The 17,026-nt window shown below is 40.5% G+C and overlaps 1 protein-coding gene across 1 annotated transcript in view; it reads right to left on the bottom strand.

The window, feature by feature from the left end:
* FNDC3B (fibronectin type III domain containing 3B) overlaps positions 1 to 17,026 on the bottom strand; it is a gene marked incomplete at its 5' end in the record, with an annotated part of 171,106 nt that overhangs the window by 6,864 nt on the left and 147,216 nt on the right. The window contains 2 exons of the mRNA XM_082003685.1: positions 3,075 to 3,202; positions 6,425 to 6,591. Of these exons, the coding sequence (XP_081859811.1) occupies positions 3,075 to 3,202; positions 6,425 to 6,591 (295 nt within the window). The remainder of the gene's footprint in view (positions 1 to 3,074; positions 3,203 to 6,424; positions 6,592 to 17,026) is intronic.

The raw sequence follows: 17,026 nt of genomic DNA on the forward strand, positions 1-17,026 counted from the left end.
TCGGCACCGTGCCACTGTGTGTGCACAACTGTTCCCCAAATAGTCACAGGATATAGCCACATTTTGAAAACTCAAACACAATCATCATGAAAAAGTTCTAACTCAGTTGTCATGATAGCATCTTCCTTTTCTAAGCTTTTATTTCGATGAAGAGACTAAATTCTACTACGTAAAGCATCCAACAGTCTTGTCAATAAAACCATCACACCAGCTTAAAAAACATAACAGTATGAACACTAAGTCAGTATCACAAAAGTCATATTGTCATGTTCCTAGTAAGTCTGTCAGTATAACAATATCTTTGTAAAATTTCCTGGGGGAGAAACGTAGACGTAGATCATTCTCCCATCCCTACACAAAAAAACAGATTAACATGCATGATCGTCTTATTTCTGCTGTGCATCGTCACCTCTACAGATGGTAATGCTCAGTAAATGCTTTACCCTTTAATTGGTTTGTCCTGCTCCAGGATATACCTGCACATGAACTTATGCTCATAAGCTTTTACTCCTTTCAACACTGAAAGCAAGAATTAGGGCTTTAAGATAAAATGAGGAAACTGGTTTTGGTCACCTATCGGCTGTATTCATCTGAAGTAAATCAACTGGGAGTAGACACAGAGATATGGCTCCAGGGGTTTGGAACATGTCTTCCAAGTTAAAACTGTTTAATGCCTTGCCTTAAACAGTTGCCTTTAAATTGCTGCAAATCAAGTGATCTGATTATTGACAGGATTACAGCCTTGTAACAGGGAAACAGTTTTATATGTTCATTGGTTGAAAAAGTTTCAATTTTAAGATGATTTTAAAAGTGGATTTTTATTCTATGAAACTCATCTGTGTTTGGGCTGAATGCAAGACATGTCATCCTTATGGGTCCCTTCCTACTTGGGATATTCTATGTTGCAGAACAGACACAGCTGTGTCCTGGAGGGTGAGTGAAGGGGAAAGCATCTGAGGATGAGTGACCCTAACATGTGGTATTAAGTCCTGCACAGCCCATAAATAGCTTGAAATAGCTATTTGTTGCCTTTATTTCCATGTCAGTAGGGCATAAAAAATTACTTCATGCAGCTATCTATCTCCTTCTTACCCAGCTATGCTATCCCTGGATCTTGCAAAATGCACTGGTGACTGCTATAGAAACTCCACTCGCTTAAGATACCGTTCTTTCTCATGGGCATAATTAATAGCCCAAAAATCTACAATATTTTTCATTTGTGCAACCCTTCAAAACAATTTGCAAAACTTTTCTAATACAGTATGCCTCTTGAGATTCATACGCAAAATATATATGTCATCTGCAGGGAACAAAACAGATTTAAAAGTAAATTTAGGACTTGGCCTTGAAACGTAATTAACGTATCACTAACATTACTTTTCAGCTAAATAGTAGCAAGTGATCAGACACATGTCACAGCAAAGGTAAAGTGAAATGCATCTGAAAGATGTTTATGTATTTTACCTCCTGTTCACAGAATAGGAGCTAAGAGCATGCACATAGCTACTGCAGCTCAGCTCATGGACACTAAGTCAGCGATGTGGCCCAGTGCTGAGATGACACTCACATTCATGATGAAGATAAATCATTTTGATGGGCAAAACTGATTTCTGAGAAGGTGAAACAGTGGAACTCCCTCTTTTCCATGGCTGGTTATCAGCCAGCCCAACTACAGAAGTCACAGTGTTAGCTTTGAGCATCCCAGACGGGAGCTTCTTCCAGTGAGTCACTTGTGAAAACTCAAGCAAAACACCCCTCATCAGGGTCACGCGTCATGAGAAATGAAGACCTACAGCGTAAGACCCTGAAGGTACTTTTTATTTCATTTATTGCTGTGTTTTTTCATACCACAATTTCTTGAATGTGAAGATTAAGCCATCACCTACCTTACAGGAACATGAAGCCATGCCCAATTCTCCCCAAGGACATCCAGAACATTTTAAGAACTGAAGCTATGCTTACTAGAGCATGCGGAGGTTGTACGTCAAGGCTACTTTGTAAATCAGGCAACAGCAAAATGGGTCCACTTATCCACTTAGCACTGACATTACGAGGCCAACACAGTACACAGAGGTTTTATTACCTATACCAGCACCGAAAATGTTTCCTGACAAAAACAATAGGTAGGTTTCTGAATCTTTAGCATCCACATGAATTGTCTTGCATTTATGTTAGTTTTGATAATTAATTCACAGTAATACTCAAAAATAGACTGAAGAGGAGCAAAGACACAGTTGCAAAGGAAGTACTACTTTATTCATATTTTAGTACTACCTTATTTATATTTTAAGAGTTTAAGGTTTAACATATCTCATTCCCTAATTTGGACTTACTCAGAATCTGCATGACAATGAAAGAAAGAACAGGGAGAAGACGAGGCACAGATGAAATGCACTGTAAATCACACAGTCAGAGGTATGATAAATGAAATAAAAGATCTAGCTGTAAATGAGCTGTTCTGTTTTGGGTGCTCTGTGGAAATGTCCACTTGTGATCTCTAACCAAGATAGGCACGGAAAGAAGCATCAGCCGTACTTCATTCACTTTGTTTCCACAGTGCAAGAAAGGACAGATTTTTCTGTGGGGCAGCTCATATACAGCAGTTACACATCCATGCATCAAAACCTTAGACAGGAATGGGATCAGGCTGAAAAAAACACAATTAGAAGTTGTGTACTTTACTGAAATCCTTGATGGAGGGTCTTGGAATTGGCTTAGTGAACAAGGAAGAGAATCTGCCTACTTCATCTTCAGACAATGGTTAGCACCAGCCAGTTCAGAAGCAAGCATGGGTGGACAGAATTGTAACTTTTCCAAGATTAGTTCAGTTAGAAATAGTGATTAACTACGGACAGAGCACAAATCAGCCCAGTAAGGTAACGACGTTCTATACACTCCCTTAGGGGAGAAAACAACCTATTACAGCCTTTAATTTTGACTTAGCCTTTACCAAGGTTCACCTGACACATAGCCATAGGGTGTAATTCAACACAATAGAAAGAAGCAGCACAGCCAGTGTTCAAAAACTTTTCCATTATGTCATCAATTTAGCAATATTAAAATAATTTTCCTACCTGCTTGTATTCAGATTCTCTTCCAACCAGTACCTGCAGAACATAACCAACAGGATCTCCCTTCATGGGTGGGACCATTTCCCAGGTAATTTCACAGGCATTTCCTCCCAGCTGTGTCACTCGAGGGGCTACAATAAAATGAAATGCATTAATGTTTGATATAAAGACTGCACTGAAATCTTGTTCATTCCATGCGCACTGTAATATATACGAGAACATCACAGGCGTTAGTAGCACATAATCTGCACTGTATTTATGCGGCCAAAACATCAAATTGCCATCGCCACTGGATGAAAGAAGTAAAACTTCCATCACTCCAAAGTCTCATTTATCTCAGGACAGTCTTGCCTGATTAAGCAGTTCAGGATTCTTGTGGTATTAAACAATAATGAACACTATCCACAGAAAATTGAGTGAAATTTAGAGCTGATTAACAAGCTCCTAAGAAGTTTAGCGTAGGACTCTGATCACTTCAGCAGGACAGTAAGCTCTTAGAGCATCTCTCATTGTCAGTTGTGTGAGCCACTAGAAAGGGGGAGTGGATATGATAGAAAACTTTGAACTTCTAAAATTGAATTGCAGTGCTGTGCACTGATCTTTTCAAAGCAGAAGCCAACGCATGAATTACACTGGCATTAATAAAAGCAGCAATTTTGTGTAGCTCTGAGCAAACACCTGTGCCAGTTGAGACGACTGCGCATTCCTCCCATGCTACACTGAAAGAGAGGAATAATATCAAACACTGCATTCAGGAAAAACAGGAGAAGGAATGTGAAAAGGGAAGCTAAATAATCTTCTGTATTAGAGATTAAGTCCAGCCTGGGAAGCAAAAGTACAGGCATAATTTTAAAGACTTGGACTCGTATCTAGTTTGGAGCCTGACGTTCAGATGACCAGACCTGCTGTTTCTAGCCAGCCTTAGGCTGGTGCTTTCACTAGAACCAGAGAAATTCCATTTGTCAGCCGTTACAATGCTGCCGTCCTTGGGAGAGGATCTCTCGCCAGCTGAAAGCCAAAAGATGCTGTACTACGCCCGACGGCAAGCTTGCAGGTGAGCCGAGCAGAGTGCTAACAGCAGCAGCAAGTTTGCACGTACGACTAAGCATCTGCCACTGGAAGGCATCAAAATAACAGCGACAGCAACCACGGTCCACCAACCTCTTGATCAGGCAGAGCAAGCAAGCACATGACCAAAACCAATGAAAATGGGAGAAAAAAACGGCGCTGAACACTTTACCAAGTGGTTAACATGTGCACGTGCAAGGACATGAGCTTGTTAAAGGCAATCTAGATTCCCAACCCTAGGAAAACAGACAACAGGAGAGGCTATCAAAGAAACAAATGCTGCTGCTGCTGCATACATTACATGAATTTTATATTAATTCGCTACCACCCACGAGGAACACATGAATCATATGTGGACCCAAATGTAATCAATATCCATTTACTTCTCTCTGCACATCTGCCAGTGTTGAGAGACTGATAATAGACATCTTCATCTCAGCTGACAACAACATTCTCAGTTATTTTCCCTCCTCCTTCCATCCTTCACCCCGATACACATAAATTTTTACCTGACGCTTACAAAACACTGCCATTAACCACAATGCTATTTTAGGGTTGGCATCACTAAGTGAGTAATGAGGATACTTTATAGGAGAGTAAACATGTGCTTCTGATACATGAAAAACCGTACTATGTTTATCACGTACATTCCCTTGCATCGCTCCAGACATGGAAGGGAATCAACACCATCACTTTGCCTCAACAGATCGCTTTTCCCTGTAGCATTACCTCCCCAAGGCAGCGTTCACTAACGCAATTTTTGTGGTGCCCTTTTCTCTGTTACAGCCAGTGTTCTGTCATGTACCTGTGGTCCCAGCCCACACAGAGCCTGGTATTTGCACCAGATCTTAACCGCTTGATATTCAGTCCAGGGTATGAGTCATATTTAACAGGAAGTAAATAGGCAGCCAGGGAGTTCAAAACAAAAACCTAGGTGAGATCTAAATTTAATAAAATGGATTTCTATCCGACAAAATGAAAATGTGACAACAGTGCATGCCGGCATCCCTGTGCTAGTTTCATCCACTCAGTGCAGCTCAGAGAAGCAATGGCACCACGGAATCGTGCCTGCCTGCGCCCAGGCACCCCGCCAACTTGCAGATGCTGAGGTTGTGAAGCTCACCCTCCCTGCTACCGTCACCTCGGCCAGCCTGGTTCACCTAGCGTGAGCTGCCTTCGCATCGCTGCGTACCTTACGACTAATTCACCGTTGGGTAAGTATATTTACCCTCAAACTTTACACCAAACATGCAGATACCCTCTTCCAGAAACTGCACTGAAGCAGATGCCAAACAAATACAACCCATACAGCAAATCCGCTGCCTTGTAATATTCTCCTTGGAAGGAAGGAGCAAAATTACTTAGGCCAAAATTTACACACCATAAAAGACGTTACGTTATAAAACTTCATTTAATTAGAAAAGAAGGCTCTGGGGAGACCTTACTTCAGCCTTCCCAGCTTAAAGGGGGCTTATAAGAAAGATGGGGACAGACTGTTTAGCAGGGCCCATAGCGATAGGACAAGGGGTAATGGTTTTAAACTAAAAGAGGGCAGATTTCGACTAGATAGAAGGAAGAAATGTTTCACAGTGAGGGTGGTGAAACCCTGGCCCAGGTTGCCCAGAGAGGTGGGAGATGCCCCATCCCTGGAGACATCCCAGGTCAGGCTGGACGGGGCTCTGAGCAACCTGCTCGAGTTGAAGATGTCCCTGCTCTCTGCAGGGGGGTTGGACTAGATGGCCTGTAAAGGTGCCTTCCAGCCCAAACTATTCTGTGATTCTGTGCTGAGTTCTAAATCTAATGCTTTATGTATGTGAAATATCATAATTGATTTTATACATTAAAGAAAAAATAAACTCTGATGTTTTACACTGAACATCACCTACAGAACTAAAAACAGCATTAAGCTTTAATAATGCTTAAGTTGGTGTGTATACCTATGTACTACAGCTGTTACACCCCTTATAGAAGTGCTGTGGTAATCCAGAGCAATCCCCTGGTAAACATTATTGTTAGCAGCAGCATTTTAACAGTTTATGTAAAACCAAACATTGTGTTTGGTACAACATTTATATTGTTTATATAAATTTTTTTTGGTGATAATTTAGCTTCCCACCATAATGCAACTTCACAATTCACAGGAATACACAAGCAGGACAAACTGATTTTTCATGTGTGTTATTGCATACTTACGTTAACACTTACAAATTCACTGCATACTTACCAATTACTTAAATAATTACATGTTACTTACATATATGTGAAAAAAATAATCTATTACATACCTTTGATTGTGGGTGGGACCGACTTAGTTGTGCAGAAGGTACATATTTCTGAGAAAGGTCCTTCCCCAGCATCATTGACGGCTTGTATTCTGAATGAGTAACAAGTGGATTCTGTCAGCCTTTGTATCTTGTATGTATGACTTGGTCCCCTATAAATCGGAATAAACCTGGAAACAATAAAAATAAGAACATGTAGTTACTCTGGAGTGGCACTGACATTTCTGGCTATTACACATACCAGCACAAGGTATCCATATTATGAAAACTGGCACAACACGCTTTGCAGAGCTGTTAAAGCCAAGTATAAAAATGTCACGTTATTAACACACTAACAATGGTTAGTAGGTTAGGGAAAGCAGTAGTTCACTGTCTCTTTTGCAACTAATACTTACCTTGCAAAATGATTATGTGAATTATCAGGAAAACCATCTGTCAATGCACTTCCTACTACCTAGTAATCAAAACAGATTCAACCTGTGTTCTGCTGCAATTCACCACATGTGCTGCTGGTTTAGAAGTATGTTTAAAACAAGATTAATATGTTGAATCTTTTATTGCTTGATTTGGACTTTATTAAGACCCAAAGACCACATCTTACACTCAACCTGTGCCATCTTAAGCCAAGGTAACCCTATTTAAACGTGAACATACAGATTGCATAATATACGTGCAATATATTACACACTTTTCAGTTTTGAAGAGTTCACAGGCTGAAGACAGGCAAACAGCAGAGACAGAAACAGATTCAGAGAGAACACTCGTGGTCTGGGAGTGAAAAGGCACAGGGGAAGCACGATTATAGCGTGGGGGATATGGAGGATGGAAAAGGATGCCAGCTTAGGAGCTCTGGGACACCCGCGCTGACAGCTCTGCTCGAGAGCAGGCTGAGAAGAAGAAAAAGAGACTAAGGAAGTGTCTTCCAAAATACTTCCATTGACAAGACCAAACATCAGCATACTCTAACTTGTCCAACAATGTAACACAGAACAAAATCAATGTCACTTAAAAAAAAAGGGGGTGGGGGGGCCAACAACACACAACTACAGTTGCTGGAGAGAATCTGACTTCTATTTTCAATTGTTCTGCTCAGAGAAATGCTTTTCAGTAATAGTCGTATGTTAGCCAGCAATTCCTAACTGAGAACCTGACCCCCCAGGTGCTGAGCAGAATGGGGAGGAGGGTAATAAAGGGGAAGGACCCAGCATCTTGCATCAACCCACTTAGCCTCCGCTGGGGAACTAGGTCTTACCTGCAATAGTCTGAATCCAGAGAACATAAAATTCACTGCGTAGAATCACATAGGGTTTTTTTCATTATTTAGTACACTTTTTCAAATACCTTAACCACTTCAGTGGATTTTAAATTGCCAGGAAGTCAACAAAGAGATTTGTTTTTGACCTTCCTATCTAGGTGCTAGCTTTACCCTGGATAATAAGTCCTTTGGCTTTGCATGAGACAAAAAGTATAACCAATTTGAGCATTTCAAAGAAACTGGGTCTGTCATTAGCTCTCAGGGACAGAAATCAATTCATATTACATTATGATTGAAATCCATGGAAGTACAAACAGAGAGATCAAGAATCATCTGTAATAAAAAGAAATGTTCAGGTAATTTAAATTGCTGGAAATGTACTCTGAGGACTAATGTGACTTACTACCCCCACCGAGTTTAAGTGAGCCTCTCACCTTGATTGGAAATCAAAGATCTATGCCCACAAGTTTTTAAGAGGAGATTTTAGAGCAAGTTTCCAAAGAAGAATTTTTTCCCCCAACTTTATGCTCACACAGTTGTAAGGTCTACCTGCTCTCCCATGTTTCTGAGGCTCACATAGGCAGCTATGGCACATTTCCAAAGACTGCCACAGACCTGTTCTCACGGAATAGAATTTCTTGGGATTCACCGCACGGTGAACAAAGCATATGTATTTAGGACAGCAAGACGACTGAAAAGACAAGACTAGTCTGTCCCTCCCTCTCCACTCCGGTAGCTCAATCAGGCAGCTGGCTCAGAAACCTCTGCAGTACTCACAGAAGTGCTGAGACTTGTCTCTGACCCTGATCCAAGGGCAACAGATAGCAAAAAAGATGCAATGCAGTATTTTAGACTAATGCCCTCCTTGTAATCATCCATGGAGCAAGATAAGCAAGTAGGATAAATATACCTTACCAGGTACCACACAAGCACGCCCACACCCCAGCTTGGGCTTATGGTACACTTGCCAAACATATGGTGACTACCAATGACTTAGTCCTGAAGTTACCCTTTCACCTTTTGAATATGATTAAGGTTTCATAACCCTGAAAAAGGGATCTGGCAAAAAACCTGAGCTCCTCCTGTTATTCAGGAACTGGACTCATACTTCCATCCGGTTTCCACTTCCACCCCTTTTTACTTCTCTATCTCAAGAAACATCCGTTAATGAAAGCAAAAAACTGTTACAGAGATGCTTGCATCCACGTTCAATACACAAGACTGTAATGGAAGCACACTTAACCTTCTGAGATGCAACCATCTTTGAAGAAAGAGGGCTTCCAATTTTGGAAGAAGAAAGGCTGATGACTAAGTCAATCAAATTCAGTTGCTATTAGGCTTCACTATGACAATAATGCTTTGTATTTGTGATTGAAGATGCAGATCATGACATAAGAAACATAATGATGGTGGAATATTTTAAACTTCAAAATACTAGTGATGTTTTGCTAACAATGTAGTATTTTCCTCATGTCTAAAGTAGGTACTTTGTATTTCTCCAGAATTATTTCTGTTGTCTTTAAAAGGTGTAGTTATTTGATGTACACGGCTATAGACTTGGAACAATATATCCTACAATCTTTTTTCAGTCTCCCAGGCTTTCTGCTGAAGGACTGCAATGCACTTAAAGTTGAATCAGCATGATTGTACATTGCTACTGTGACAACTGCATATGTTAAAAATTGTCTAAAGGAAGACAATTTGTTCATATTATTGCAAGTTCATTTTTTAAATCTAAAGATTTAGATTTAAATCTAAATCTAATTTAAAAAGCACATTTAAACATGAGCTCTATATACCTTTGCCTTCTTGGCAAGCCTGACATTGTCCACTGTGCTTTATCCAACTCTGTTCCACACATTTTTCTTAAGAACAAGCCAGCTTTGAGCTTGTTTGCAACGACTTCATCCCTTATACATTTAAAAGTTGACTTCATCTCCTTTTAGAAAAGCTCCCACGTTCTCTATGTCCCTCTCACCTTCTTCCAGCCTCTATTCAGTTCTCTGTCTGAACACAGTCAATGAGTTTTCCTTACCAGATGTGGGATGCCATAAGCACGGTCATTAACAAAACACAGCCATCAAAAATCTTTCTGGTTTTTCAGGGCGATAGCTGAACTACATGGAGGGTGGTGGATTTTTTTCTACATCCCACTTCACTCATCTAACAGAGTTTTACATCATACATAAATTGAATGTGAGAAGACATAAGTCCCAGTCTCCACAGGGCAGCAACATAACTTGCACATCGTGCCATGGGAGCTGGCAGGCTTGTAGAAGAGCCAGACGCACGGCTCACCAGAGCCTCCTCCCCGCACCACGAGGCTTGAGCTGAGGGATGGGCACATGGTCAAACACAACCGACATACCACAGCTTTCCATGCTGACACTTCTTGTCGCTTCTACCAAAATGGATACGCTTTTAGCTGATCCAAGTGCAATGTTGAAAAAGTTAGTTTAAGCTTCAGTGAAATCATGACCAAATGCTAGTGCTGATGTCCTAACTTAGGACGTGTGGCAGCTACGCCTGCCCCGGCCTCCCTGGGCCGGCTATTCCCATCCCCGTGCTGCTCCTTCAGTACCAGTATTTATAGGGCTAAAAGGTGAACTGGATTTGAGAACTGACAGAGGCTAAAGAACTCCCCAAGTAGGGTAGTCTTATACTGGATTAGTTTCCTGGCTGGTGCAATGTCACACGTTAAAACAGTTGTATTGGTAAAACTGAGTGGGATAACATGGGGACACAAGTGGTTTAAACAAGCCAAAAGTGTTCCTGTATAGGAATGCACTTACAGAAATATAAGTGTGTTTACTTTTGGTTTCTTGTTTCTTCATCACTCCCCTCTTCCAAGACAGCCAAAAAAAAAGCACAAAACATGCTTGAGTGTGTCTCAGCCAAGAGGTGTTCATTCTCCAACGTCTACGCGCTGAGACCATTTGTGTGAATCCCTGAAGTGTGCCAATATGCACCAAGAAATCTTTAATTCTAACAGGTTTGCCCAGTCACATTTAAAAGATAGTAGGCTGCATACCTTAAACTGATACTTGAGTCTTTGAAAAAAGACTACCTCTGTGGTGAGTTAATGGCATTCGCAATACAGTCACATTGTTTTTTTTTTAAGTTTGCACCATCCACAAGTAAATTCGTATTACTCAGAGTTAACACGCTGCAGTGTTGCCTGTCCTCTCCAGTGAAGTAACAGCAGAAATTGAAAAGAAAGCAACTTTCTCCAGGGCTGGAGACACTCCCCAGAGACGACTTCCCCCTCACCACTTGAGCGGTCCCAATTCTCCATGTCTGTCATGGATTATTCATTTACCTACACAGAGTGCAGGAGAGAGAACACAATGTCCTAGAACGATTGTTTGGGAGACACCACTGCTGTTAGTTTTTCATCAATACCTTTTTATTCTCAGTGAAGATCTTCTTGGAAATGTTTTACATGTTGCAGCTATTTTGTTTCCTCCACTTCAGTCACTTCCAGTCGAGCAGAGGAGTATGAATGTACTCGTTCTACCTCCGCTCATTAGTTCTCAGCACATTTTAATCAGCAGGTTCCCTTTCAAACTCCTGGGTTTTGTTTATGTGTTAGTAACCCATTTGTCCTTACAACAATTTAATTTGAAAGAAAATCTACCATATAGCACTAAATAAGAGAGCGATCTTGAGCTAAGAACAAAGGCTAAAATAGCCATCTGAATGATTCTGTTACTGCCTCCCAGAAAAATGTGGTCATCTGCCACAATTCTGGCTGGAGAGAAATCATTAGTACAGCACTGGTCTGATCTGGCGACCTGAGGCTTCGTTTCAGTGTACATGGGCAACTGCATAATTATAGACTAAACTACATTATCTTCATACATCAACAGCTCTTAATATCACTATTGCAACACCCCTGTTACGTGCACAATTATAGCCCCCACTTACTTTTTTAGACCATTCCTCTATTTTGTTTAAAGAACATTATCAAGGGCTCACTGATTTACATGATTTTCTTTCCCCGCCAGCAGCTCCCTACATTACAAGGTGGCACCCGGGAAAGCAAAGCTTCAAAACAAAACAAAACTATGTAATTCATCCCCTGAGATAGAGAACTTTCATTTTTGAAATGGAAGTAGGTTTGTTTCCCCCCACCCTTGAGCAGAAAAAAAGCTGTCCATCCTCTCTGCTGGGCACGGCTTCTCTGGAGTTACTGCACTTGCACTTCATTTCACAAACTCGGCTCCAATTCCTGGAAACCCCAGTGCTCAGTACGCCCGTCTCCAGCGATGCCATCAAGGCCAGAGCTCCCTTCCATCGTGCTTGGCACGTTGGAATCTGCCTGCGTCCCGACCACCCCCGTGCCTGGCTGAAGCAGATCAGAAGGTTTAATACCTCTTGGCTTTATGCTGAAGCTTGCTCCTGCTGGTGCAAGAAAAAGTGTCATTAATCTCTACGAAACCTAGATGCCTGAAGCAGAATGGACTTAACTCACCGAAAGAGGAACGATGAGCACAGCTTCTGGTGAGGGTCAAAACAGAGGTACCATTTTGTTTTTTCAAGAGATGCTGTAGAGGAGGCCCTGACGCCAGGAACCAAGTAGAAAGTACGATGATAATAATACCTCTCCCAATGTGCTAACTTATCCTTCCCCAGCCACAAGCACCTTGAGATGTCTCTCTGGTCCACATCTTAAGAACAGAGTGCACTTTCTTTCTGTTAGACTGGCAGAGATATAGGAGTAAAGTCAACACACAATTTTTTAAGTTCTGCTTTATTTTAAAATCTTCAGCTTAAAAAGAAAAGCTGGACATCTGCAGCATCCCCCATCCTCACATCCATCAGTGCTCCTACAACCAGGACCAGGCTGACCCTGTCTTTTCAGCACTGCCAGGTGAATGGCAGTTTTGGGGCAGTTTTCCAAGCCACTCTTCGGCGTCGGCTTTTGCAGCTAGGTGCTGAGGGAAGGGAAACACCTGAGCAGGCATTCCCAAAAGAGTTTTGTGCTCCCACAACCTCTGCCAACCCCGACTTCCAGCCCTAAAGTGAGGTGTGGACCAAACAGATGGGACGCCTTGGCCCCTCTGATCTGTAGATCTGTTTTTGAAAAAATACCCTTTTGGAAAGCTTGTGTAATTTATACTTGTTCATAATGTGTTTAGAAACTAACCTCCACAATGCAGTGTCAATGTAATTTTTATTTATAGGCAGAATAATAACAGGACCCACTGAAGGAGGCAACTTTTCCTTCCTAGAAAAGCAAAATTAAATGGAGAGCAGAAAAAGGCAGGAAGAGAAGTGATAATAGTCAGATAGGAAGAGTTTTGTTTGCTTTGCTTAATTACCTAGCACATCCACAGGCCAGACAAAGAGTACTTGCAGTCAAAAATCGATTTTTAGCTTGCTTCTACTAGATCATCTTTCATCTGCTGCTGAATCTGAGCACGTAATCCATATTTACCACAGATAATCACTTGTCAGATGTCTGGAGTTACTGAAAAGGGAGATGGCTTAAGCTACAGAAGCTCCCCTGTAGCAAGAAAAATTACTTTTTTTGAAGGAGGTTCTGGGCACATTCAGGAGGAATGGAAGACAGGTTAGCAAAATACCTGACAAATGATTCCTGTGTGCAGGAACTTTCTGACTCTGGTCAAGGAACAGAGAGGAAAGACAATAGTAAGCACAACTTAATGTGAATTAACAGCATTTGAATGAAAAATCTGGGAGAAATTAGGGAGAGCATCCAGTGACCTGCTGAAACTATGCAGTCAAGAAGAACTATGGCTTGCAATAGCAATGTATTAATAAATAACAGCAGATATAAATAAGAGGAGCTAAAACCAAAACAGAACAAAACACAGTTCAGCAGCAGCAAACTAATGCTCTTACAGCCATATGCGTTTTTATCTTTTTGTGCAGCATTACAATCCACTTTCCTCGTATGGCAGCAACTAATAGCGTCTATGAACCTTAAAATTATTCTCCTTCAGCACACCGTGTTCAGAACTACCTACTGACATGACAGTCTCAGTAATCTGGTTTGGCAAAGCTCACTAAGGAAGCAAAGCGTAGTCTCTACTTTACCAACTCCAGCAAAATGAAGTTGGAACCTAAAGTTGTGCTCTTGGAAAACTGGCCAACATGTTGCTGTTGCTCCAAGCTGAACCCCATTACCGCTTTAGATATTAAATAGTCATTACCCTGACAAGGCACTATTTTTCTTATGAGGTTGTTACAGATGTCTAGAAAATAGCTTTCATTATGGTGACACTCTTTGGTCTGGATGCTACTCTTATTTATGATCTACTGTCTGGTAGATAAAAGAGCGAATTGGTCCACTGGGTTTTTGTGTAGTTAATTACTAAATTTCCCACCAAACCAGGGATTCTTTGAACATACTTATGGAATAGCATTTAATTCTATGTCTCACTAGATTCCTCATATCTGAAACATCTCATCTCAAACATTTTACATGGTTTTCTGACACTTCACTTCGTCTCAAAAGGTGATGCACATACAGTTAACTTGTATTTACTAAAAATGTTGTCTTACTCCTGTTTCTAGAACAAAGCTGAAATGCATTAACAAGTTATACTTGGAACAGTTCTTCCTCTTCTCTTTCATTTGCACAGCACTTACTGCAAAGCCCCAAGTATCTGATCAGAATGCTCTTAATATAAATATGATCACTGTTAATAGCAATACTCATCTACACGATGCAACAGTATGAAGCGAAGACAGACTATTCAAAAGACTTTTCTGAATATTAACTTTCTATTTAGCCAGGCTTGCAGAGTAAACTGTAGCACGCCATATGTCTTGGTGCTAATTGCTAATTTCTTTTCATCATTGTTTTACCCAATATGAAAATGATTTTTCCTGCAGGTTTTTGCACGGATATGTTAATGTATCTAATTTTGTATTTTAATAGAATTTCACAAGCCAGTAGGCCTGATACATATCAGTAATTGCTGCTAAAATGGGTGTAAATTGTCGTGATCAAATCATGAGTGTAAACAATTTTTTAATTAGACTGCTTGAAACTTGCGGTAACCAGATAATGATTATGCTAGTCATCAGACAGAGGCAGCACATTTAGCAATTTATCCCTCTGTGTTTCTGTTCTACTTCTCTTCACGTTAATGCAGACCAAACATACAGGTCAAGGCTCACATGTATGACCACTTCCTAACACACAAAGACTGTACTTGGCACTGTCTTTCTGCAAAGACTGCTGCTTAGACCAAACCATCAAATATGATATTCCACTTTTACAGCCAGGGAAACTGCACTGGACGCTGTGACAGATGGTCTCCATTTCATTCGTGGGTTCTCTGCTGTTTGTTATGCTTCTTTAAGAAGTAACTAGGTCAGAGTTACTGTGCTGGGATAAAGGGAAAATAGCTTCTTCTGTTAAATACTACTTCAGCACGTTTGGGGGAGAAGAGGTTTCTAGCATCACCGGGTGAAGATTATTTAGGAGCTTCCTAAAACTGAACCTTTCTGCAGAAAAAATGACCCCATCTGCATCCCTGCACTGGCTTTATTGTTCAAAGCACATTTTAGTTTTCCTTGGAAACCACCTCCTGACAAGTGCTTTTTGGTCCCTCTCACCTTGGAAAATATTGGCCTGGATTTTTATAATACGATACTTTTCCCTCTTTCTTATAGGCTTTCTATAAACAGTGAAGTAGCTTACCATGCAATTAAGAAGAGAGTACTGCCAGGGGTATCACTAACTTCTAGGTTAGCAGGCACTGAAACGGGTGGGACAATACATCTCCCTTCGATACCAGGAAAATCTTGCACGGCTCTCCTGCTCATATGCAGGCTGTAAAGGCTCTACTCACAACCTTCCACGCAGGAGCGAGGAACGACAACCTGGGTCACTGGAAGGCAACTGAGAGTCTACTGAGCTTACAGCTCCGATGTCCTCTGCTGCCTGCACCATGGTAGCAGGCACTCCTGCAAGGAGGGATATGAGGGGTGATGCCTCCTGAAATAAATACTCACGTTAAGGTAAAATTCTCCAAGTAGAAGGGATCAATTTGAGGGATTATGTCATTTGGTTACAAATTTGTTCCTTCTTTGGAGTCACTAGAAGATTCCAGGACTACATCGATGTATGTCTACGGCCTTTGGGACATTCATCTCCTGACCAGAAAAACAGTGTGTGCACAATGACCGTGCCCAATTACTATTTATAGTCATTACACAACTTCTATTTTGTTATCAATTTTTCATTTATATTGAAGAATACTATCACCTTAAATGGCAAACACATCTAGTTTGGCAAAATATTTTAAAACAGTTTAATACCCACACAAATAATCTTTCATATGCTATGAAAGGGAAATACTGCTACTGTTTACCCAGTTGTATGGGGTCACAACTCACTTATTCAGTAAATAACCGTAACAAAAGCAATTACAGTTTAGAATGCCAGTAAATGCCATCTCTTACAATTCACTTACAAAAGCAGACTTACTAAGAATTGTCAATGACCCTTCATCGATATTTTTAAAGAATATGTTTATGTTGTTTCTTAGCCAACCTTGCCAATGATTCTCCTTTAAAAAATAATTATATATATTTTTATTTGGATTCTGTATAGACACAAAAATCACAGAATTCATCTCAACTGCAATGTATATTCATCTAAAAGACACACGCAACTGATAAATGACCCACTAATAATGTACTTGCTAATTCTCTCTTTCAGACTGGATATTGTAAGCATTTTAAGACACTAAGAGGTATAATTAGTTGCAGGAACAACTAAAGACTAATTACCAGTAAGGAGGGAAAAAGAAGAAAATCAAATGCTTTACTATAATTAGGTTCATTTGTTCCACTTGGAGAGGAAAAATCACACTATTCTGGAAAACAGTGCAATTTGATTAACATGATTTTCTCGACATTACTAGAGTCAGGAAATGAAGTCACAACTGATAGTTTATTTAAAAAAGAAAGAAATTTTATAGTCCTCTTTATGTAACGGTCAACTACTCTCAACTAACGTTCCAATGTACTGTGCTTTCTAGAAACAGATTTTTCTTCATTTCCACTTAATGCTACACATAATTGAAAGGACAAGAGATGCTAATTTGATCTTCCTAAATGTCACACACCAAAGAGCAAATGAGAACTAAAGCAGGTACATTTCTGATGCACACACCTTTTCAAGTCTCTACATTAATCAGTGTCAGAAGATTTCCAAGTATTTTGTTTCACAGGTCTTGCAATCAATGAAACATTTAGTCTCCAACAACTGGCCCATTACACCTCATTACAGCACGGAAAAGTTAAAAACAATTCTTAATGACCAGGTCACATTCAAGAGCACTGGCTGACTAACAACTGCATAAAAC

The sequence above is a fragment of the Phaethon aethereus genome, assembly GCF_964289735.1.
Source record: "Phaethon aethereus genome assembly, chromosome: 9".
NCBI classification, from domain to species: Eukaryota; Metazoa; Chordata; class Aves; order Phaethontiformes; family Phaethontidae; genus Phaethon; species Phaethon aethereus.